Below are 21,380 nucleotides of genomic sequence, written 5' to 3'. Positions count from 1 at the left end.
GTTGTCTGACCTCTAAGACTAGAAACTCTCGACTCAAACCCTGGAGCCAGTCTCGGTAGGACAAGATTTGTACGTCAATAATGAGTTACATGGAGTAGTCACAAGCGTAAGAAATTTTGAATCTGTTTGTTGAATTGTTGGTATATGACTCTCACATGACTGATATAACATCGTGAATAGAATGACGAAAAAGGTGGAAAAAAAAAAAAAAAAAAAAAGAAAGAAAGAAAAGATAATCCAGGATCCATGAGGTATTTTGCTTAGCGCCATAAGAAGTAAAAAAGACCCAAAGTAGACAAATGGTAGATCTCAGATCTACAATGGACGAAGTAGACCAGGAACCACAAATCAAGAGGCCTCAACTTTTGGTCCTCGAACATGTATCCATAGTACCGCTCCCGTGACCATGCTTAGATGCATCAACGTAACGACTCTGACTCACTTAGATCAATCAATACTCGTCTATGTGGAACAAGCCCACCGCCCAAATATCTAGAGGACCGCTAGACGAAGTCTATGCTGTGACACAGACGGCAAAATAACAGAATTCATCCAATCCTTTCAAAGCGTCCATAAGGGGTTGTGGCTGAACATGTAGCATCACTAGATTTAGAAAGGAATTTGAGTGCGCCGGTGGGCATCCATGAGCTTTCGTCGGACAGCCTCGCCGCCGGCATATCCGCTAGCCTTGCGTTTTCGAGTAGGCGTGCGCTGGTCTGCATGTCTGGCATGGCGGAAGACGCTAGCAGGCCGAGAGGGAGAATTGGCAGGCATGAATTCTCGGTGCTGGGGCAACCGTAGGAGGGCTTGATATCTGTTGTGGTTGCGACGGAAGGCCGTCACAATGCCACGATCCAGATGATTCAGGAAGCGTTCAGCACTGTTGCTTTGTTGTACATCCCCTCCGCGGTTGGGGGTAGGAGTACCGGATACGACTGTCATGGACGCAGTGGCCATTGGCGAAGCAATCGCATCTTCATCAGATGCCTTGCCCATTTCCTCGTCTGAGGAGCCGTCTCCAAAGTCTATGAAATCCTCGACATTCAAGGAGGCTTCCGGATCATCATCGTCATCATCCTCAAAGGAACTATCAATAGCAAAATCACGAGATGGGTAAAATGCCTCCGGAGGACCCATAACTTGTCCACCCGGGGCAATGTCGTTTCCAAGGGCCGTCATCATTAGATTAGCACTCGATGCCAACATCGGACTAAGGTCGTGACGGTTCGGCGAGGCCAGGGCATCCGTGTCGCTCTCGTCGATCAGGTGCATAGTAGTGGCACGTGGGCTATTGTTGGCAGTGCCGCAAATGCTGGTGGTGGCAGACTCGAGCCAGTCATGGCGGGACGAGGCATAGGCTGGAATGATCACAAGATGTTTCCCCGTAAAGTCGACCAAGGCCACTGGCTTGTGGGGGTCTGCAACAAAAGTACCTAAGATTGGACCTCGCCGACGAGTAGGGGGTTGGCTTTTGTTCTCGTCGGCGGGAGGCAGAGAGGCAGAGGAATCGCGGCGCAGAATGGAACGGGGGTGGGTAATTGTTGCCGGTGGTGGAAGGTCTTCATCTGTGGTCTCGCCATCATCGGCTTCAAACAGGTCAGTAGGAAGATCAAGGGGAAAGTCCAGATACACTGCATACTCTCATAGCCACTCGACTCGGACTCCTCGGAAACGGCGTCAGACTCGACGTGGTAAATGTTCGAATGGCCATAGTCCGACTCAGCGAACAACTCATCGGACTGGCGACGGCGGCTGCTGTAGTTCTCGTTGTCGTTCTCAATCATACGACGTAGTTGAGGATCGAGACTGTCCTGTTGCAAGAAATCACTCGGGATCTCATCCTCTGTATGCGAGTCGCTTTCCGACGAGGAATCAGAATCCTCTTCAAAATGGACACGCCTAGGCATGGGCGTCTCCGCAGCCGCCTCGCTGGCGAAGTCAGTCTCGCCAAAGGTTTCCATAGCACTGTAGAGCTGATCCTCGTCAAAGAACGAGGCAGCAGACAGCAGCATGTGATCTTCAAAACTATTGGTACCGGCCAAGTCAAGCTCAGACACAGTGGAAGTCTTGAAGATGTCATCGACGGCGTGCTCATCCTCTGACTCGACAATAAGGAGCTCTTCCAATATTTCAACATCCTGATCTTCATCGTCTCCGTCGCTTATATCGTCCACGGCAGCGTATACATCGTCGGAGCTCCCATCTGAGTCACTTTCATCGCTGCTTCTTTGCCCGTCATAGCCATCATCGTCGGAGAGCCTCACCCTTTTCCGGCCCGTAGGCTTCATGCGCGACTTACGGCCCTTGTCACGCCTACCGTAAGACGGGCCGCGAACAGCTGGCTGTTCCTTTTCATCATCAGCGTCCTCCTCTGATTCATTGGCCTCGTCACTAAGGGCTTCGATAGATGAGACTGAGGAAACGCTGGAGATCGACGAGCTCGAAGCTCTTCGTTTATGGTCAGTAGTAAAGGAGCTGAGAGGGAGAGACTTGCTGGACCGCCGTGAGGACGAGCTCGAAGACTTGGGGTCCAGGTGCTTCATGATGTTGAGAGCACGGCTATCTTTGATAGCGCCCTTTGGTGATTTGTGAGATTTAGTTTGTGTCATTGCGTTGATAACAATGGAATTGTTTGTGATCAATTGAAGGGGCTCGTCCAGTCTTATGTTGTTGTTGTTGTATTGGGCTTTGGGTTTCACTGGCCCAGGTGTTGACAAAGTTTGATATCCGTTATGAGCGGATCAATTGCGTCAGAGACTCAAGGAGGACTGGAGGCTCGAGATTCGAAAACCGGAGGAGCAAGGAAGGTAAAGTTTCAACCGTCAATTCGTAAAGCGTCGTTTCAGATGAAGGAAGATCGGTTCGTTATCGTGGATTGAGATTTGAGAGTGGGAATAGGTAGGCGTGACGACGGATGGCAAGGGATCGGAGGAGGGGGAAGGACGAAAGACTTTTCGTTGACCACAAAAGCACCTTAAGTCCTCAACGGACGTCAAAAAGTGCTTCCTCTGTGAATGTGCTAAGGGGCAATTTCGACGCTTTCTCACAGTTTGCGTCGAAAGAGAAACAGATATCGTCAAGTCAAATTGAGAGTTACTCGGAGCTGCTGGACTGAGGAGCATGGGACATGCCCCCCAGTGAGTGATCTACAGCTCAACGAAAGCCATTCTGGCACTGAAACCTTGACGAAATCTGGTATATGGTGGTCTAAAGTATTTGGAGGATTAGAAAGGGGTAAATGGTAGAAGCACGATGTTGGTGTTTGAGAATGAGATCGGGTGAATTGAATGAGGAGAAAAGAAAGGATCATAGAGGAGCAGGCCATACTTGGCACTAAGTAGGAGGACGGAGCCCATAACGCTGGGCAGGGCGGGCAGACTGGCTTGTTACGAGGCTTACAGCGCAAAACGACCTCGGACATAGAGACAGACTGCTGGGGCGGACCAATTTTTCCAACTGCTGTGGGGCCTTAATAACCAGGCTCAGCATGTCGCACGTTGATTGGATTAAAGCTTTATTTTAACCAATGATGATTGGTCGGCTGAACCTCACCGCATTTTCCGCTCTTCATTTTTCTCCTTTTCTCAAAAATTTTTTTGCCAGCAATTTTCTAATCACTTAAGAGCCAATCACTATTCAGATATGACACAAGCCTGAAGGAAGGACGATGAAACGCTTTAGTCAAGGAAAAATACAACAGTGCTAATGGACGAATCCTCGTGCTTTGCGTCAATATCGAGTCAAGATGAGCTGGTCAAGTCCATTTCTACTCATTAACTGGAGTGGTTGAGAACAATAGAGATCTTTTGGATAAGATACAGATGGTAGACTTGGTGTATGCGCGAGCATGTGTAAGGCACGCCTTCAAATTGAGAGGGGTGCTACCTCCGTCTGGTACCTTCGACTGAGATGGCGGGAACATATCTGAGAGCATTCATAACCACAGTCAAACTAAGAAATGACAGCAAAGAGGCGTTGATTCTGAATCATGACAAGGACATGGCAGTGCTCCCGTCCAATAAACCATCAGAAAACTGTAATTGGAGTGCGCTAACAAGTTGGGTGACTCATTTGATAATTAGAGACCGAATTTGATGGCCAAGCCATTATGACTATATGACGGTATTGATTTCTGTCAAGGATCGACCCATGCTATTCGTACTGCTTGTGTACACTTACCGAACTCGGTAGAAAATGGAAAGGGTGATGATACAGCGACACGCTGGCACCCCCCTGAGTATAGGTACCTACCTTACACTTCGCATATGTACCACATTTATCTCGACGTATCATTGAATCTGAACGCATGTTTCCATATCGTTCAAATTGCTGATCTAACACCATCCGATTAAGATATAGTTTGGCTCGTTAAGAATAGCCTCACTGTCGCGATCATACGGGACGGCAGAGCCGGAGTCCTCCGTATGCAAGCAAAGAATGTAGATCCGCTCAGAATCTGGCTCTGAGAATACACACCAAGCCTCTGAGGATGATGCTCACTAAGGAGGGGCTTCCAACTAAGGAAAGCAAATTCCACTGCCGGATACCTTATACGGTAAAGTACTAGGTTCAACTAGTACTGATAGTGAACGCCTCCCAAAGCCCAGGATGCTAATTGATCCGTGTCCTACACAGAAAGGCATCATCGACCCCGCCAAAAATTACCTCTTGGACTAGGAAAATGATCTATCGGATCTGGCACTCTACCTATGGTATATTGCATCGCAGCTCATGCGCCCTGGGGATTGTAAAAGCTCTTCTCCGTAGACGAGTAAACGGTTTGACGTTACGGGGTATTAATGTGAGATTGCTCCGGCTGGCAGGATTAATAGCTGCTGCTACGACTACAGCCAAATATACAGAATCCGGAGGAAGGTAACTAGAAACTGGCCAAGCAGACACGTAGGTACAAATGCAATCCCCGTCAATCCCGTCCAAATTCCCTAAGTATTCGCTCCTCCACCAGTGTTGAGGTCACTGGGCCAGCTGCTAGGAAAATCTGATCCTGAGTTTCAATCTTCTTGGTTTTGATCTAGGCAGATGATCATACTTATTCTGTCCCCTTAGACACTTCGATGTTTATTACTGTACTCCATAGTCCCTAACGGATACTGACCTGCTGCCCTCGGCTCTCAGTAGGATACGGAAGACTCTCCTCCTCTCGTCCCCACAACAGTGGCGACGGCAGAAATGCAGAACGGGAAGGAGAATGTACTATCATAAAGGAGCAAAAATTATCGGAGGCGTCACTGAGAGTAATCTCCGTCCTTCCTACAAATCGCAGGTCAACTTCCAGGTATTCCTTCCTCTACCTTGTCGTTTTGACATGCATATTGCACATTGATGCTATTGGCTCAAAAATAGCGGTAAAGGGACAGGTGCTGCAGAGATCAAACAGATTCGCTGTACGAAGTACTCGGAGTGCATGTAGTACAGTTGGCTTGTGCCGACCAAGTATTATTACTAAATTTACTATTTTAGAACCGCCGGATCTTACGGTACCCAAAATCCCTAAGCGGCTGGATCCTGCTTACACGCGATCGGCACAATCCACGACCTCTAATTGGCCAATGGGCCTGCTGCACCCCGCAGTAGCCAATTTTTCTCTTCTGCCGCATTGCCCAAAGCCAGGAATGGCATAAATGGCATACTCTGATACACATGGCAGTATCCGTACTCTGAAAATTTGGAGCCAGCTACAACGTTAGACCAAACTTTACTTTTGATCTTCGGATATGTCAGTATGATCTCAGACTGAGAACATCGTCTCGATGAAGGAATATTGCCCGGTTATGAGTACAGTGTCTTCCAGGCAACACAGGACGGAACGAGAACCGACTTCGAGAAGCTAGATACAGAGGGGGGATTGCCACTCGGGCCCGAGCCGTCGTTTTACAAGCCGTCCGATCCACTACCATGGCTCGTGATGTTCGATGGGACGTCCTAGTATGTCGCTAGTACTGAACAAGTGGCCAATTTCAACGTCTGATCTTCATTGCAGCATTACCATTATTGCGTGACTCAATACTCAGTTGTTAATCCCAATCCCGAAAGTAACACGTTGCCAAAAAAGTGGTATTTAAAAGAAGTCTGGAAAATGAACGATGAGAGGCAGGGTGGCAGGTTCCGGGAGGATACTGTTGGTTCACGTCCCTGGATAAGGTTCAACTTTGGGGATCGGTTTCGTCTGGGACCTTGGCCACATAGATAAGATTGATTTTGACCTTGTTGGCTTTAGGGCCGAAGTAGGGGTGCTCTCATCCTGTGCTCTCTTAGTGGTAGCAGTGGCTGATTCTCCTGCTTGCTGTGCTTCTTTGACGCCTTCGCGAATTTCAGCGACCGATGCTCCTGGAGCCGCTGTCGTGACGAGCGTCTCTGTAGGACGTATCCTTCCATCAGTAGAGTCCTCATTCAATCTGGAGATTTCCTCCTCTGTCACCAGACGTTCGTTCTCTAGGCGTACTTCACGGCCGCGTTTATGACAGTACCAAAGGACGAATAGGAGGACTGTGTGAAACATTCGCCGTTAGTATGCCAGTTTGCTAATTTTAGTAGAAGATACCTACTGAATAAGGCCAAAGACCAGAGCACATTCATTCCCAGGACTGCTGGGAATCGCGCTCTCAAAAATGCCATAATGGACCGCAGCATGCCCACAATGGCAGCAGGCTTACCAACTAGCTCCTTCAGACTTGGCACCTTGATGCCCATCTTATTAGCAGCTGCAGCCGCTTTGCCTACATTCTCAACATTGAGGCCGCTTCGGCTGGCCCTCTCGCTAGCCGCTGCGAGAACCTCCGGCGCCAATGTCTCGGTCCATCTCTCCGGGAGTTTCTCAACCAGTTTCTGAAGAAAGCCTGGAAGTTGCGAGTATGTCTGCTGTAGCTGCTTGTTGCCATTGCTAAGGAGCATCTCCAAGTCGTGGTAAGCGGTGGGTACGCCATTTATGAGGTCCTTGAAGATGAGTGTGAACTTGCGTAGGAGCTCTTGTGTCTCATCGCTGATCGAGAAGACACAGTTGTTATCAGCAGCTAAGTTGAGACGCTCCAGGATCTCCGTCATCTCATCCGTCTCTTGCTTCGCTTCGCTCTTGGCAGGATCGGAGGATTGAAGGGATTGCGAGACATTGGGCTCTGCGGGTGCTGTCGGTTCTTTGTCCTAGAACAAAGTCAAGACGTGAGAACACATCTTACAGAACTATGAAACAACTAAGTTTGCAGAAATAGTGCCGTACCTTCTTCTTCCAGCTTGTGCCCCTCCTACGCAACCAAGACCATAGTCCCTTCTTCTTATCCGAAGGCGAAGTGCTCTCAACATGGGAAAGCTTCGAATCCGTACGGACGACTCCGGCATTACTCGCTTTTCGCTCCTCCTCGCCAAGCTGCTTGAACTCCTCAACCGGGGAAGTTGGTAGGGGGATATTGAATGCCTCTGTGCTTGAGGCATCGACAGACGGACGGACATTCTCATCACCGTTCAATGACAATGTAGCCTCTGCCTCTGGAGGTTGAGCAGTAACTGACTGTAGAAATTGCTCGTCTTCGGTCGTCAGGACTGGATCATGCGGCTTGTCAGCCTGCGACGGGCGCCTCAGGTTCTGTAGATAACTAAAGCGCTGCATCCCGATAGGCTACTGTTAGATGTTATTCCAACAATAATTGTCTTGAAAATCGAAATGTTTAAAGAAGAAAAATAATCCACCAAACGCTCTTGCAAGGGTAAAGATGGTGGCCGAATGAAGAGGTCACCGAGACATTGCGTTGTCCTCTTAACTTTGGAAAGCAAGGTATCCCTGGCAAAGTGCACAAAGGGAGAGATATATAGTAACCCTGACTTAATCACCACAGCGATCAACTTGATTCGGATGGTTAAGTCTTCAGATGGATCTTTTTGAGTTGTTAGTGGAAAGGAGGCCCAAAGATCGATTTTTTTTTTCCCGTGTAACTACAATCCTATTCAGGAACTTGATCTCTGTCAAGTTGCCTGTACACGATGATATCATGCCCAAGGCATTCATCATGTGAAAGCACCCTCATCAGCCACTCAACCCCTGCGGTTTACACAGCCACAGTAGCCCAAATTGTGGGTAACAGCCACATATTCCATCATCTCCCCCCGCTAATGGTGGGGGTATGCGGAGTTGGTTCCTGAGGTATCGAGCCACAAGCCAAGTTTCATCAAGTTGCAGAACATCCCTGATATAATGCAGTTTCCATTGAGATATAATAGATTAGGCTATGCTCGCTTACATCTGGAAAATATTTCTATTGTATGAGTATTTAGTGTCGTTTGTACAAAAATGCCTTGGAGTTATATTGGTAGAACTGCATCTTCCGTCATGTATCGATCTCTCAGGGCAAGGTACTATACTACTGTAGATCTACATGGGATTCGGGCTAGGCGAAGCAAGTAGTCAGATACTAAATTGCCAGGTCTTAAAAAGTATTGCAAAACCTCGACAAGCCTTCACAGTCTCACAGAGGACCGCGCTCGAGATTCTTTGAGTCACTCAAGGCTTCTACTTGAGTCATGTTTAATAGAGAATACTCTATGGATGACTACGGGCTCGTCTGCCTGTTCTTGGTCTTAATTCTGATAGGCATCCTTGTCAGCTGTTAATCTCATCACATGATTTCGTCGCCGGTCACTCGGCGTTTCCACTTGAAGTTCATTTCCTGTTCTCCTCTCTTTCCCTTCCTCACGCTCCCCAGAGTCGGCTATTGCGCTACGTGGATCTGGACTGGATTCTCGTATGCCAAGCTTGTCTCAAGACAGTGTTCTTCTAGTATGGTCTTCTCAACGAAGAACCACAGCCACCAGAAGATACACTTCTTGGAACAGCTTCCAGGACTCCCCACATGCAGCCTGCATGATTCGGCAGCGTCGCTTCTTTTTATCGACAAATTCGTCCAGTCTTTTCCATTGTGCTGGTTCTTTCTGTCGCTCGTTTGCGTTCTCACCTGGTTGTCTCTGGTCTCTTTTCTGCTGAAGTTGTTGGATGATAATGATAACACCATGACTTCCAAGCGTTCATTCGTTTCGCGGGATCGAGTGGAAAAGTCCTTCAAGTCATTCAGGAGGATGTATAAGGGTCATTCAAAGGTGAAGAAGCAGGGAAAAGAGGGCCCAAAGAGCCAATCCACAAAAGCGTAAGTGGCCGTTCGCACTTTCGCCTTGCCATACTTTTCGTTACATAAGCCATGTGATTGAGTCAACCTTTCTGCGGAAATATAATTGCATCCTTGAAACCGATACTGACTATAGAAAGGCAGTCCTCTTGCAAGTCCTATAGTTACATTGATTGTGGGCAGGGATCAGCGATGCTTCGTAGCTCATGAGGATGTCCTATCCCGTTCCCCGTTCTTCCATTCTGTGCTGAAGGACCAATTTGTAGGTGATAATGTGGACAAGGTTCTAGGCTTGCCCGACGAGTGAGAGTCAAGATTCCCTTTTGCCTTCCTTTTCATCTTACTGACATACTGCCAGAGAGCCAGAAATCCTGTCTTGTGTCCTCGAGTTCCTGTACAAGGGCGACTATACCCCGCGCCTCGTGCATGACAAGAGTCACAGCTCATTCACACTCGAAGGTTACCAGGATACCTCTAGTATCAACAGTCGCGAATCAAGCACAGCGACAATCTTTCTTTCTGCCATCAACGGTGTAGTCCTCCGGGACACTGCTGTGTACTGTGCAGCTGAGAAATACGGCTTGGAGTCACTCAAAGGCCTTGCTCTTCGCAAGCAAGGACTTCAGAAAGGTATACCTATCGACGTAATCCTGCGATCCGCCCGGTATGCCTATGACAACACGCCGGACTGTGAGTCTCGACTGCGCGCTCATTACTTAGCGATGATCATTCGCGCCCGTCATATTTTCAAGAGCAGCGGAACCATGCAATTTGACATGGAAATGGGCCATAGATTCTACTTTGATTTGTTTGTTGCGATGTGTAACCACATGGATGATCTGGAGGGACTTGAGTAAGTTCTCCCGCTCTGTGCACTTCTCATGTGCCAATTGACAACCTTTTCGGTAAAGCCCACAGTGATCGATCCCTCAGAATGTCCAAGGACACATTGCCATGATGGATCGAACGAAACTGTGTTCCAATGCATCGAACAGCAAGTAGCCCGTCCAGATTGCCTGCCTTGCAACCAGACTGATCCAATCGTTTCCTTTTATCTGATACTCACTCTTGGTTTCTACGAGGTGGGCCGGTCTGTGGTTTAAGCAACCCTTGGTTTTACCACTTTTAATCTTACTGGCGTGCCGTGTGGCTTGCTTTGTGTATTCAGACGTCACTCTCTGAAGGCTTCTTCTAGAAGCACTCCGCTCTTGCATGCGCCTCTGTTGTTCAGATTGATGGGAGAATGTAGGTTATATATGCGTCGAATCTCTTGACGCATTAATCAGCCTGTTGATATGAGTAGGGAATGATCCTTATCTAGGAATTGAGAGATTCGGCCACCTCATTTTGCGCTGTTCCTCTAGTATGCTGAATGTTGGATGGTAAAATTCCTTTAAGGTCTGCATGTTTCGTACTGAATGAAGAGCGTAAGGTAACATACAATTAATATTAATACATAGATGGCTTGGTAGCTAGCCCTGGATTGGATCCTTTTCATAAAGGGATGCTACATATAAAAAACCAGATAGGCCCACTACAGCACTCGCTAATAATGCTGTGATATCCCACAGGTGGTCGTGCAACAATCTGCTAAGCGTGAAATGCTCGAACAGCATCAGGCCCTCCCTAAGTCGACTTCTTTCTGCGACCACGCTTGGGTTTCACCTCAACGGGCTCAGCCTCCTTACCGTCATCAACCACTGACTTCTTCTGACGCTTCGCAGCCGGCTTCTCAGACGCCTTGGGCGCTTTCTCCTCAGCGGCAGCTTTGGAAACCCGCCCTCTTCTGGTAACAGTTGGCTTGGGCTGAACCTCCTCGTCGAATTCCTGTTGCTTGTCAACGTCGTCCTCGGTGTCGCTCTTTTGTTTGATGCGGCTGCCCTTCTTGACTCTTTTGGTCTTGGGTGTGGTAGCTTTCTCCTCGGGCTCGTCCTTCGTCTGAGCACGGCCCCTTTTCTTCGATTTAGGGGTCATTTCCTCCTTCTCGGATGCAGATTCCGCCTGTGATAGCTTAGCGATGAGCGTAAAATGGGCTTTACGGAGTGGATACCTCTTCCTCGTCAGCCTTCTTCTTCTTCGGGGCACGCTTGCGAAAGCCCGTCATGCCAGGCCTGTTCATCTCAGGATCCTAAACCGGTGTTAGTCTCATCTTGAAACCTATATAGATTGGGAGCAAAAGGAGCAAAACCTACCCCCTTCCAATCCTCATCGTCAACATGTCCCTGCTCCAGAGCCTTACGGACCTTTTCCTGATACTCAGAAGGAAGCTCCTCAAAGCCGTCAATGGCGTCCAGATCCTTTGAGTCACCGCTCGCTTCCTCAACTGCTTCGTTGAGGTTTGCGATGATCTTGGGCGTAACACATCCCCTGGTTGCGTGTCAGTGATATTTTGAGTCTTAAGGGGTAGGAATAACTTACCAGTGTCTCCAGAAGAAGCTCTGGAATCTTTCGGTGTCAACCCAGGTACCGAGACGGAGCTCGCCTTTACCGATTTTGATCTTCTCCTCTTTGCATTCCTTGTTCTGGCAGCCCGCGCGGCCGGTTGAGGCGGCCTCTGGTTGATGTTAATGGATTTGTTTGATTTCCGAAGGTGATAAAAACTGGAACTAGGAGTGATGAACAAGTGGTAAGGTAAACACATAAGTGCTAGATAAAGAAATAATGGATGGATTGAAGATTGAGGAAGAGCATGATGATTATCCACGCTTGCAGCTCACTTGTGTATGGTTGACGTTTGACCGCCACAAGCAATTCTAATCAATGCCAGGAATACACGCAATTGTTGACAGCATTTGAAAAGGACAAACCCATTCCTGCGCACTCGCAATTGATGAAGAAATAAAATCACGAAGCAATTTACAGAGGCAGGAAAAGCTCACCCAAGCGATAAGTTCCCATATTTCATGGGCAGCAGACGCGGTCCGCGAGCGATGAGTAGGTAAACAACGGAAAATAGAGGAGTACTTCTTCGATGGAAAACAAACAGTGTTAACACGATTTCTCCCGAATATTGGAGATACTGCCAGCAGCACCGATGGACGGAGCGCGAAGAACCGTGGAGCAGAAGAGGATGGACACACGATGACGGAGAACAGGGAGAGAAGAAGAATAATGATGAACGGAACACGCCAAAGACCAACACCGCAGTGTATACTTCCATAACACAACGCCCTACCATCCAGTCAGTGGTGCTCTGCAATTGATTGTAACATAGAACGGTAGTCTGATTTTTTGAGACCTCGATGATTTTGTGTGTATGCATTTTGGGAGGTATATAGTCAATAAGGGGTTGCCTACATTGCTTTACTCTCTAATGGGTGGATGCTCTACTGATCGATGAGACAGCTGCTCCCTTTGTTCTGTATTTCTTTCATTTGAATTTATTCTGGTCCAATAGTCCTTGCAATACTTTGGTGTATGTACTCCGAACAATAAGACATGAGATTGTCCTCCTTGTCGGCATGTCTCTATCAGCTGAGGCTGAACAATGCGTTGGTCGAAATCAAGAGCATAGCAGACTGGCTACGGATTTAATAGTGCCCAGAGCTTGCTTGATAGGTCTGAGAAGGACGTTGGATGTCAATGCTGCCCCGAGAATAAAGCGAAGCCGTCTTTCTTAAGAAGAATTGTTGGCAATGATCGTCGATTCAATATTCTCTAGGTCGGTGACATGCTTCCTCAGCATTACTACGGCTCCAAGGCTAAGACGGGAAACAAATGGAGCTGCTGCGCTCTCCTCGTCAAGCTTGTCGGTAGCAGAGGTGTTATTGTGATGGTCAATCATTCCGACGGCCGAGTCAATAGCGCGGCGTAGTAGATTGGGCCGACTAGAAGCATCGTCTTTCTGCTCCGATTTGATATAGTTCCAAGTCAAAACGTCTTCTAAGCCAGCGACTGGATGATGAAGTGCGTGCTTGATGAAGTTCCGTGTCATCAAGAATGCCTTTTCTGTATATTGTGAGGACTCGACGCGACGATTGTCGCCCACAGCAAGGGCGTCATAGCCGGCCTCGTCTGTGAGATAACTAAGTGATTTAGAACGTCTAGTAGTTCGAGGATATACTTACTGTAGAATGGATTTTTGACCAGCACAAGGCCCATGATGGAGACCAGGATCTGCAAGGCAGTGGACTTGACGGGCGACCAGCTTTCCTCCGGGCTCTTTGTTGGCCAGGTACCCAATATGCTAAGACAGATTCGGCCGTCTTCGTACAAGTTGGGATTGACCTTCCCCTGCCCATTGGTCCAGGAATGGAAGAAGGAAGCGGGAGGCTTGTTGGGATAATCTTCAGGAAATTGGAAATCAATCACAAACGGAGCATACTCGTATGGCGTTCCCTGAGGACCAATGATCAAGACTCGTAGGATATCTATTCTAGATTCCCACGTCCGAACAAAAATACCAGGAGGTAGGGATGTCTCGAGAATCTCATATTCCTTCCGTATACGACTCATCCGTAGCCCCGATTTTCCACGCGAGGATGCTGATATGAAATGGTGGTCAGAGGGAGGATCACTCTCCAGTACCAAGAAACTTGGAGGGCACGTGGATGGTGAAGTAGATGACTGTGCGATAGCTGCATTGGACTGATCACCAGCTTTGGATGCCTCCAACTTCTCTTTCTGGTCCTCAACCATTTCAGCACTGATATTGATCTCGGCTACTTTCGGTGCCACAGATTCCTCCACGCCAATCACATGGTGCGAGCCGTCATCAAAGCCATCCTCATCATCGGAATCGTTATCCGTCTCGAAGTCATCTTCTGTCAACCATTCCTCATCGTTGCTGTCGTCATCAAGTCGCTCGCCACCTTCATATTCATATGTTCGATTGGATATGAAGGGATTTGACATCCAGGGAGAGAAGCCTGGTAAGCCGAACATGTCAAGGGGTGGGATGGGCAAAGCGGGCATGTCGTAATCGTCATCAATCACCATGAGTATTCTGTCCAGAGGAATGCAAATATCACGACAGCTGGTGCGACCGACTTGTCGAACGGTGATGTTGCCCTCGATATCCACTGAGACGATCCTACCAAGAAAGTCACATGGGGACTGTCCGTTGTACTTATCGTGATGAATGACATAGCGGGAAGGTAGAGGGGAAGAATCGATCGTGATTCCATTTTTGAACGCTTCCGACTTGAAGAGTGCCAGCTTCATGGATTCAAGATACATCGTCATCTCGAAGAAGTTCATCGGAAAGAGAAAGCTGTACAAGGAAGGCCCAGTGACTGCGGGCGGATCGCGAGGTGTCGGTGGAAAGACCGACCGATGGACCTTTTCCGGTACCAGGAGCACTAGATCACCCAATGCCTTTCCTAACCCCGGAAACAAGCTTAACTCGTAGACGGACACTTGAGTAACAATATCACCCAGTTCACCCAATCTGGAACCCGGTTTCAGCATGTTCCCTTTATGGAGCAGCTCGATGTCGGGATCTTTGTACCAGCGAACGGATGCTACTCTTTCTCCGCTGTCCACGGCCTGTACTATGCCAACCTTTCGAGCGCGATGGGACTCAGTGCGGCAACAGGACTTGCGGATAGTCTCAAGACTTTCGCTCAAGACAACAAGACTTCCAGGCCAGACTTCATCGTCACCACCATTGAACTTGTGCAAAGAGGTAGCGGCCTCGGTAGTGACACTCAAATCCTGCCACTGGACCTTCACCTCAGTTCGGGTGGATAACACGCGGAAGAGATTTATGTCATAACCAAAGGACTGGTCGGTTGGTATCTGCTTGTGATTGTACTTCCTTGCATCAGCTGGGTTGCGAAAGCGAACCCTATCGCCCGGGCCCACCTCAACCCACGTGTCCGACCTGACTGTCTTTTCGCTGAAGCCCTCGGTGGGTAGCTTGCCGAAGTCGCACTTCATGGCGGTCCCTTGCAGCATAGTTGCTCGGATAACTTCACTGGGACTCCCGCCATATGGTGGTCCTGCACCATAGACATTGGGGCAGAGCCACTCCACGTGAATATTCATGGCAGGAGTCGCTAGAACATGACCTTCTGGTTGTGACTTTGAGCCCATTTCCAAAGACCAGTCTCCTCGATCCAAGTTCTTCGAGGATGTCAGGGTAAATTGCCCAGGAAAGACAAACTCTGATTCCACGGTCCACAGGTACTCGCCGTTTGGCAGAGGATATGACCTCATAGCATCCTGGTTGCTTGGCCATGATACGACGTTGTCGGTACCAACAGTCATAGGAATTTCCAGAGCAGAGGGATCCAGTGGTGACACAACTTTCTGGTTTTGAAGAAGGACGACTGCATCGCGTTCAACCTCACGTACAACCCCCAACTTTTGTTCATAAACTATGTAGTCACCCTCAGTGAACTCCTCGTAATTCTGAAGCTCTGACAGTGGGACATTACGGAGCAGAGGGGGAGTCGATCCATCTTCTATGGATCCTGGAGAATTGCCACTTTTGATGGCTTTTTCGGCAAACTGCAGTGGTCCCTCCTCCCCTGTTATGGGGTCTGTTTTCCGATATGCAATAGGCTGGAGCGTACAAGTCACGGCGGTGCCAATGACTGTACCGCTAAGAGTATCATCCAGATCTCGTTTTACAATCTCGCCAGTGCCTAATGCTCGATCAATAAGTTCAAGATCATCCTCATGTAGAAGAGAGTTTCCTTGCGAGGGCTCCGAAAAGTTGACATAGACATAGCCTTTGGGTGGCTTCAAGAGATTAGCCTTTGAGCTATGTTGAGCTCGACAAGTAACATACGACGCCAGTATCTAGAAACTCGAGCAGGTCTTTTTCAGGCACTGAAGAGTACGAGACTATCAGAACATCACCCAGAGGCTGGTGGCTATCGATCTGAGAAGGGGAGACCCCTTTGTCAGCCAAACAATATTAGAAGAAATAACGTAAAATCGGGTTGAAATACATCGTGATGTGTTCTCTACTCCTTGCTGCGTCAGTTTGCTGGACAGTCTACAGTTCCACCTTGGTCACTCACATTGACAATGCCCAACAGGGAGGGCTTTGTCTTAAGACGGCACAGGTCGTTAAGGTCGAGCTAGAAGGCCTTTGTAAGTTCAAGAAGTCCGTTAACAGGAGATATGACGTTATTGGTGCTGCTGACCCTCCTATTCCCCGGACTGGGGGCCTCAGTAGACGCTGTCCTAGAAGACATTGTATAGAGAGTGATAGATCATGAAGGTAAGGAGGGACTCGGCGTGCGGGGGAGAATCAGCAAATGTCCATGTCTAGCCTAAGAATAGAAGTAAGAGCTTCATAGGGTGTGAAAACTCGAGAACGCCAAAGAATTAGTCAAAGTCAAAACAGAAAGCAGTAAAAATAAATGGTGAAGGTGTACAGAGCAAACAGAAGAAACTGTTTAGGGGAAACAATCAACAATAATAGGTAGATACCTGAGGCTATCACATGCAGCTAGTTGGCTTCTTAGATTTCTGCGAGTACATGCATCTACTTTTGTTGCCACTAGGACCATTTAACCCAAGGAGGTCGTGTTCTGGCCGTTGATTGCTACATCATACTGTTTGGACAGGAACATTTCATCTTTAGTCATCTCCAGCAGATCCATGTTTTACAGCTACCCGTAGAGTCTAGAGAGGGGCATCTGAAATTTGGCGCAATCTACGGCTCTGGGAGATACAGACGAGCTGTAAGGCTGATAATGATAAGCACCTCAACACATCAATGAGGCATCCATCTCACCGCTCAGAAATTATCTGCAAGTTGATTGACGACTTCTTCCTCAACTTTAATGGTCGCCTCATCTCATTCGCTTTGACGTACAAAGATATTCCTTGGCTGCCTCTCCGCAGACTGAATTTGCTTTCAGAACCTTAAACGTCATCTTTTGCGCAAAAGTTCCAACACCTGCACCTTACATCAGAAATTGACGGGACTCGCCTATACGACGACCTTACTCCAGCTGATTACTACCAAAACCACACCCTTGCTTGGATCCTATCGCAGTTTATCATTCAACCATGTCAGAGCCAGGCCCCGAGTCCATCCCTACAAGCGCAGATCCGCGCAGCAAGAGACCCGTCAAACGTCGCGCAGTCACCCCGCTCAGCGAGCAAGCATCGCAAATCGAGCATCTCTTCCGCGACCCCAATAAAGAAATTAAACTCCCCGAACCGTCGAAGCAACGAACCGCAGATTCACTTGCTCCGCCGCCAGAGATTGTTGCGAATGTCCAGGGTTCTTCGGCGGGTGCGGGCTCCGGGGAATTCCACGTCTACAAGGCGAGTCGCAGGAGGGAATACGAGCGTCTGCGCTTAATGCAGAGTGAGATCGAGAAAGAGAAGGAAGATAAAGCTTGGGAACAAAAGAGAGAAGAAGCTAGGCGGAAGGATGAGGAGAAAACGGAGAAGAATCGGAGGAGAAGAGAGAAGAGGAATGCTGCGAAGAAGAAGAGCAACAATAACAATAACAAAGACCAGGATGCTGCGGTCGCCAACAAAGGGCCTAATAGGATGGCAGTTGAACAGGCATTAAGGCGTACGGAGAATGGTCAAGGAGACGAGGAGGATCAGGCGATGCTCGTGGATGGGGCTGATCAGTCTATTGAAACACCAGGGGTAATCATTCATGAGGATTGAGCCTACGACGCTGCTAGATGGATTGACCAACATTCGCGGAGAAACGATCCATACCAGGTGTGCACTATGATGAAGATACCCATGTAATTTTAGTCTAGAAGGATATTCGTACAGTTTCGGAGTTAAATCGTGTAGCATTATGTACGCATTTTTATTCGAAAAGTTGGGTTTCCTAATCATCTCCACCTGGCATTTGGGCACCACCTGCCTGCTGGGCAGACTTACCACTGCAGATGTCGTCAACGCGGAGCAGAAGGCAAGCAGACTATGGAGCGTTAGTTCGATACACTTTCAAATGGGTATTGTTCTAGGGCGTACCTCAACTGCCGTCTTGATGCTCTGGAGTTTGACCGCTTCGGGTTCCCAGACGCCATACTCCTTCATATCAACGAGGTTACCCGAGTCACCATCCAGACCCCAGGTGTGCTGACCCTCGACATGCTTAGCTCTCAAGCGTGTGAGGACACGGATGGGGCTGGCACCGGCGTTTTGTGCTAATGTCCGGGGAATAACCTCCATAGCATCCGCCACAGCCTTGTAGGGCCATTGTTGGACGCCTTCGATGGACTTTGCCAGTTGACTCAGTTTGACCGACACCGCCATCTCGATCGCACCACCGCCAGGGCACAGCCGCGGGTGGAAGATAACGTTTCTGGCAACGGACATAGCATCCTGCAGGTTTCGTTCGATCTCGTTCAAGATATCCTTGGAGGGACCACGCAGCAAGATCGTGCAGGCCTTGGGTTCCTGGCATTTCCGAAGGAACGTGAAGTATTCGTCACCAATCTTTTCGATCTCGAAAAGCCCGCATCTCGTTCCCACGTCGGACTCCTGCAGGTCATCGACACGGTTGACAATTGTGGCACCGGTGGCTCTCGCAATACGGTTGTTATCGGTCTTTCTTACACGGCGAATCGCTGTTACATTGGCCTTCATCAGGAAGTGCTGGGCAAGATCTGAACGGAGCCGTCAGTCAGTCGGGGCATCAGTCGTAGTAAGGCGGTCGCGAAAGCCTTACCTGAAACACCTTTTTCGGTGAAAACAACGTCGGGCTTCAGGGCCAGGATAGCATCACACATGTGCTTCACTTGTTCCTCCTCAATCTGAAGAATGCGGTTCCAGTCATCCTCCTTGCTGATCTCAATGTTTGTCTGAGACTCTCCCTTCTTGTATTCCAGCGGGCAATCGAGCAGGATGATTCGAGGATTCTCTATCCTTCTCCGCATCTTAGGGTGAGTAATGTCCTTGTTGATCATCACACCGTCAATAACCTCGCTGTCTTCAATCTGACCACCAGGAATCTTTTCAATACGAGCATAACGTTTGATGTCGACTTCCCGCTTTCCACCACCAGCATCGAAAGAAACAGTCCGAACCGCTTTCAACGCAAGGCTGCACATCAGCTCCGACCACCGGGAGACAAACTTGGTCCCGATGGACGATTGGATCAACGTGTACATCGCCTTGTCATCGTCAATATCCACGGGTAGCGAGACTTCCTCCACGATAGCAAGAGCGTCGGCAAGAGCACGCTTGAAAGCCTGAATGATAACGACGGGGTGGATGTTGCGTTCGAGCTGAGGAAGGGCCTGGGCAAGAATTTCTCCAGCTGAAGAGTGTCAGTCACAATTTCAAGTGAATGACCGACAATAGAGAATACCTAGGATGATGACGGTTGTTGTTCCGTCTCCGACTTCCTCGTCCTGAGTGCGACTGAGCTCAATCATGCTCTTGGCTGCGGGGTGCGACACCTCGATCTCTCTCAGAATAGCATGCCCATCGTTCGTCAGAACGATACCTCCCATGGGATCCAGGAGCATCTTTAACATGGCCTTGGGTCCAAGACATGACCGGATAATGTCCGCAACGCTACATAGGGTCCCTATTAGTCTCGGAGTAGGTATATCGGGTCGAATATCACACGTACGTCTTCGCAGCGGTAATATTTGAAAGCTGTGCTTTACGGCCGACCTGCCTGTCACCAGCATTGGTGTCTAGAATGCACGCTTAGCGGTCTGGAAGGAGCGTGAGGGTAGACGGAATAGAACAACATACTCATCACCACCACTGGGGCCTGCATCTTAGCGGTGTTTTCAGGCTACTTCGGCGAGACGCTTCAAGAAATGGAGTTCAATAGAGCAACAAATATCACTGTTCCAAACACGGTTTAAAAGCAGCCAAACGATGGGCCTGCTGAGCTTGAAGACGTGGAGTTGTGCCCGCACCACCATCAAATTTCCAGCGCACCGCGAAGTGGGATTGAAGCTCACCGCCCCCTAATCTACTTTGGGTTTAGTTCGTCAGCAGTTTCCCCTGAGCTATCAACCAAGTCATTGATATTGTAGAATTGAACAAAAGACTGAATCATTCTCTAGAATGACGGTCTATGAAGCAACGCCAATTTAAACCCCGATCATCCAAATACGTAGGATTCCGGGGAGACATGGTTAAGATGCATGTAACATGATTATCAACGCCCGGCCAAATAACGACTTATGCACCGAGTCTATGCCCAAGTTCTCCGATATCAACAACACTGGGTATCTTGCCATGTTTCTATTACTGACCAGTACGCAAACAGATAGCTCAGCACAGTCGTGGGTATCGAATGTGTGCGGCAATCTGATCAGGCGACGGAATATCTTTTGAAGAATCTGCTCATCCTCCCAATCTTCTTTTGAAGTCGACTTCGCATTTCCGAGAAGACTGGTGATCGTCTCCTGCGAAACTCGGGACTGCCCGACCTTTCTTCCAACGGCTGACCTCCGTACCAAGTCGCATGTCTGATGTGAGTTCGACTCTTATCATTCCGCTCCGTAAAGTACTCTTGGATCGGAGATGAGTTGCGCCTCCTTCCGACACTTACATCTGCAATGATTTCCTCCCGATGATAATCGAGGCCTGGTTCCGGAGTTCTGGACGCTGTTTGTTCCCGGTTGACTGTATCGCCGAATGTATGTTGAGGTTCTTCGGTAGCTCGTCTTTGGTTTTCACCGCAGCCCATTTGTTGAGAAAGTACATCTGGTGTCCCTCCAACATGGTGATATCTTGCTCTATGCGTTAACCGCCTCTCCACAAGTTGCGAGGCCACGCTGTCGAGCCATGCAGAAGCATATTTGTTGCGATTGTAAGGCACTGGGCTGCGGAATTTGAAGTAAGGGTTCTCGCGCTGCAGACGTTCCAGGCGTTCCATGTGAACTTCTCGCATTACCTGCTGCAGGTGATGTGGCAGGCAGGCCATGGCGTGTTCATCAAGATCGTAAACAACCTCTTCCTCATCTTCGGTGTCGTAAACAGTGACTCGTGGTGTCTGTCCCGGGGTTCTCCATTGCATTGTGTTGTAGCCGTAGTTGTAGTTGAACTCGGTTTGGAGCCTGGGAGGAGCTAGAGGGATGTAGATTGGCATGATGAGAACGAGGTATAGGTATGCTTTAAGACTGGGAAAGATGATGTGCGAAGATGCAGAGTATGCTTCGAATGTATTGAGCTGCCAAGTGATCCCAGATGAAGTTGTATGCAGGGGTGTTCTAAAGTCCTTAGGAATATCCTCACGCATCAGGCGCAGTGAAGTGACCATTTTGTATGAGGATCAATATACCTTTTTATTCACTATTACCTCTGTGTTTTACGGAGGTCACCATTAAATAAAGGAGAAGTAGATCA

General features: G+C 48.7%; 8 protein-coding genes across 8 annotated transcripts; 2 read left to right on the top strand and 6 right to left on the bottom strand.

The window, feature by feature from the left end:
* Positions 1-209: 209 nt before the first annotated feature.
* On the bottom strand, positions 210-3,375 carry AFUA_3G13100 (uncharacterized protein). Its single transcript, XM_749219.2, has 2 exons — positions 1,640-3,375; positions 210-1,586 (listed from the first exon to the last, which is right to left on the bottom strand). Exons 1-2 carry the CDS (start codon positions 2,607-2,609, stop codon positions 610-612), a joined length of 1,947 nt encoding a protein of 648 aa, XP_754312.1. The 5' UTR covers positions 2,610-3,375; the 3' UTR covers positions 210-609.
* A 2,275-nt stretch (positions 3,376-5,650) lies between these two features.
* AFUA_3G13090 (uncharacterized protein) lies at positions 5,651-7,935 on the bottom strand. The gene is made up of 2 exons (XM_749220.2): positions 7,235-7,935; positions 5,651-7,158 (listed from the first exon to the last, which is right to left on the bottom strand). The coding sequence occupies exons 1-2, from the start codon at positions 7,619-7,621 to the stop codon at positions 6,454-6,456; spliced, it is 1,092 nt and encodes a 363-aa protein (XP_754313.1). The 5' UTR covers positions 7,622-7,935; the 3' UTR covers positions 5,651-6,453.
* Positions 7,936-8,476: 541 nt separating this feature from the next.
* On the top strand, positions 8,477-10,473 carry AFUA_3G13080 (BTB/POZ domain-containing protein). Its single transcript, XM_077804461.1, has 4 exons — positions 8,477-9,149; positions 9,273-9,431; positions 9,487-9,981; positions 10,040-10,473. The coding sequence occupies exons 1-4, from the start codon at positions 8,629-8,631 to the stop codon at positions 10,047-10,049; spliced, it is 1,185 nt and encodes a 394-aa protein (XP_077660612.1). The 5' UTR covers positions 8,477-8,628; the 3' UTR covers positions 10,050-10,473.
* A 44-nt stretch (positions 10,474-10,517) lies between these two features.
* Positions 10,518-12,243, bottom strand: AFUA_3G13070 (PARP-type zinc finger-containing protein). The gene is made up of 5 exons (XM_077804460.1): positions 12,008-12,243; positions 11,547-11,682; positions 11,321-11,495; positions 11,179-11,256; positions 10,518-11,129 (listed from the first exon to the last, which is right to left on the bottom strand). The coding sequence occupies exons 1-5, from the start codon at positions 12,024-12,026 to the stop codon at positions 10,755-10,757; spliced, it is 783 nt and encodes a 260-aa protein (XP_077660611.1). The 5' UTR covers positions 12,027-12,243; the 3' UTR covers positions 10,518-10,754.
* Positions 12,244-12,458: 215 nt separating this feature from the next.
* On the bottom strand, positions 12,459-16,538 carry AFUA_3G13060 (ubiquitin-conjugating enzyme E2). The gene is made up of 6 exons (XM_077804459.1): positions 16,226-16,538; positions 16,100-16,159; positions 16,028-16,042; positions 15,865-15,957; positions 13,196-15,815; positions 12,459-13,142 (listed from the first exon to the last, which is right to left on the bottom strand). Exons 1-6 carry the CDS (start codon positions 16,274-16,276, stop codon positions 12,745-12,747), a joined length of 3,237 nt encoding a protein of 1,078 aa, XP_077660610.1. The 5' UTR covers positions 16,277-16,538; the 3' UTR covers positions 12,459-12,744.
* Positions 16,539-17,099: 561 nt separating this feature from the next.
* On the top strand, positions 17,100-17,717 carry AFUA_3G13040 (PRKRIP1 family protein; the record flags this gene model as incomplete). The annotated part of the gene is made up of 1 exon (XM_749224.1): positions 17,100-17,717. The coding sequence occupies one exon, from the start codon at positions 17,100-17,102 to the stop codon at positions 17,715-17,717; it is 618 nt and encodes a 205-aa protein (XP_754317.1).
* Positions 17,718-17,889: 172 nt separating this feature from the next.
* On the bottom strand, positions 17,890-19,940 carry AFUA_3G13030 (chaperonin-containing T-complex subunit CCT3; the record flags this gene model as incomplete). Its single annotated transcript, XM_749225.2, has 6 exons — positions 19,773-19,940; positions 19,645-19,711; positions 19,378-19,586; positions 18,736-19,326; positions 18,036-18,673; positions 17,890-17,982 (listed from the first exon to the last, which is right to left on the bottom strand). The coding sequence occupies exons 1-6, from the start codon at positions 19,795-19,797 to the stop codon at positions 17,890-17,892; spliced, it is 1,623 nt and encodes a 540-aa protein (XP_754318.1). The 5' UTR covers positions 19,798-19,940.
* Positions 19,941-20,066: 126 nt separating this feature from the next.
* AFUA_3G13020 (uncharacterized protein) lies at positions 20,067-21,296 on the bottom strand. Its single transcript, XM_749226.2, has one exon. It carries the CDS (start codon positions 21,292-21,294, stop codon positions 20,344-20,346), a length of 951 nt encoding a protein of 316 aa, XP_754319.1. The 5' UTR covers positions 21,295-21,296; the 3' UTR covers positions 20,067-20,343.
* Between the last annotated feature and the right edge of the window lie 84 nt (positions 21,297-21,380).

This window comes from Aspergillus fumigatus, chromosome 3 (genome assembly GCF_000002655.1).
Source record: "Aspergillus fumigatus Af293 chromosome 3, whole genome shotgun sequence".
Classification (NCBI taxonomy): Eukaryota; Fungi; Ascomycota; class Eurotiomycetes; order Eurotiales; family Aspergillaceae; genus Aspergillus; species Aspergillus fumigatus.
Note: the sequence above shows the minus strand (reverse complement) of the source record. Positions and strands in the feature narration are given on the sequence as shown.

Bases quoted from the DNA above. Each gene is read 5' to 3' on its own strand.
- AFUA_3G13100 (XM_749219.2), bottom strand. From the start codon at position 2,609: ATGACACAAACTAAATCTCACAAATCACCAAAGGGCGCTATCAAAGAT. The intron at 1,587-1,639 runs GTATGCAGTGTA...ACCTGTTTGAAG, and splicing joins CGAGTCGAGTGGCTATGAGA to CCGATGATGGCGAGACCACA.
- AFUA_3G13090 (XM_749220.2), bottom strand. From the start codon at position 7,621: ATGCAGCGCTTTAGTTATCTACAGAACCTGAGGCGCCCGTCGCAGGCT. The intron at 7,159-7,234 runs GTACGGCACTAT...ACTTTGTTCTAG, and splicing joins GCACAAGCTGGAAGAAGAAG to GACAAAGAACCGACAGCACC.
- AFUA_3G13080 (XM_077804461.1), top strand. From the start codon at position 8,629: ATGATTTCGTCGCCGGTCACTCGGCGTTTCCACTTGAAGTTCATTTCC. The intron at 9,150-9,272 runs GTAAGTGGCCGT...ATAGAAAGGCAG, and splicing joins AAGAGCCAATCCACAAAAGC to TCCTCTTGCAAGTCCTATAG. The intron at 9,432-9,486 runs GTGAGAGTCAAG...ACATACTGCCAG, and splicing joins GTTCTAGGCTTGCCCGACGA to AGAGCCAGAAATCCTGTCTT.
- AFUA_3G13070 (XM_077804460.1), bottom strand. The intron at 11,496-11,546 runs GTAAGTTATTCC...ACACGCAACCAG, and splicing joins AGCTTCTTCTGGAGACACTG to GGGATGTGTTACGCCCAAGA. The intron at 11,257-11,320 runs GTAGGTTTTGCT...ACACCGGTTTAG, and splicing joins ACGATGAGGATTGGAAGGGG to GATCCTGAGATGAACAGGCC.
- AFUA_3G13060 (XM_077804459.1), bottom strand. From the start codon at position 16,276: ATGTCTTCTAGGACAGCGTCTACTGAGGCCCCCAGTCCGGGGAATAGG. The intron at 16,160-16,225 runs GTCAGCAGCACC...AAGGCCTTCTAG, and splicing joins CCAGTCCGGGGAATAGGAGG to CTCGACCTTAACGACCTGTG. The intron at 15,816-15,864 runs GTATGTTACTTG...AATCTCTTGAAG, and splicing joins AGTTTCTAGATACTGGCGTC to CCACCCAAAGGCTATGTCTA.
- AFUA_3G13020 (XM_749226.2), bottom strand. From the start codon at position 21,294: ATGGTCACTTCACTGCGCCTGATGCGTGAGGATATTCCTAAGGACTTT.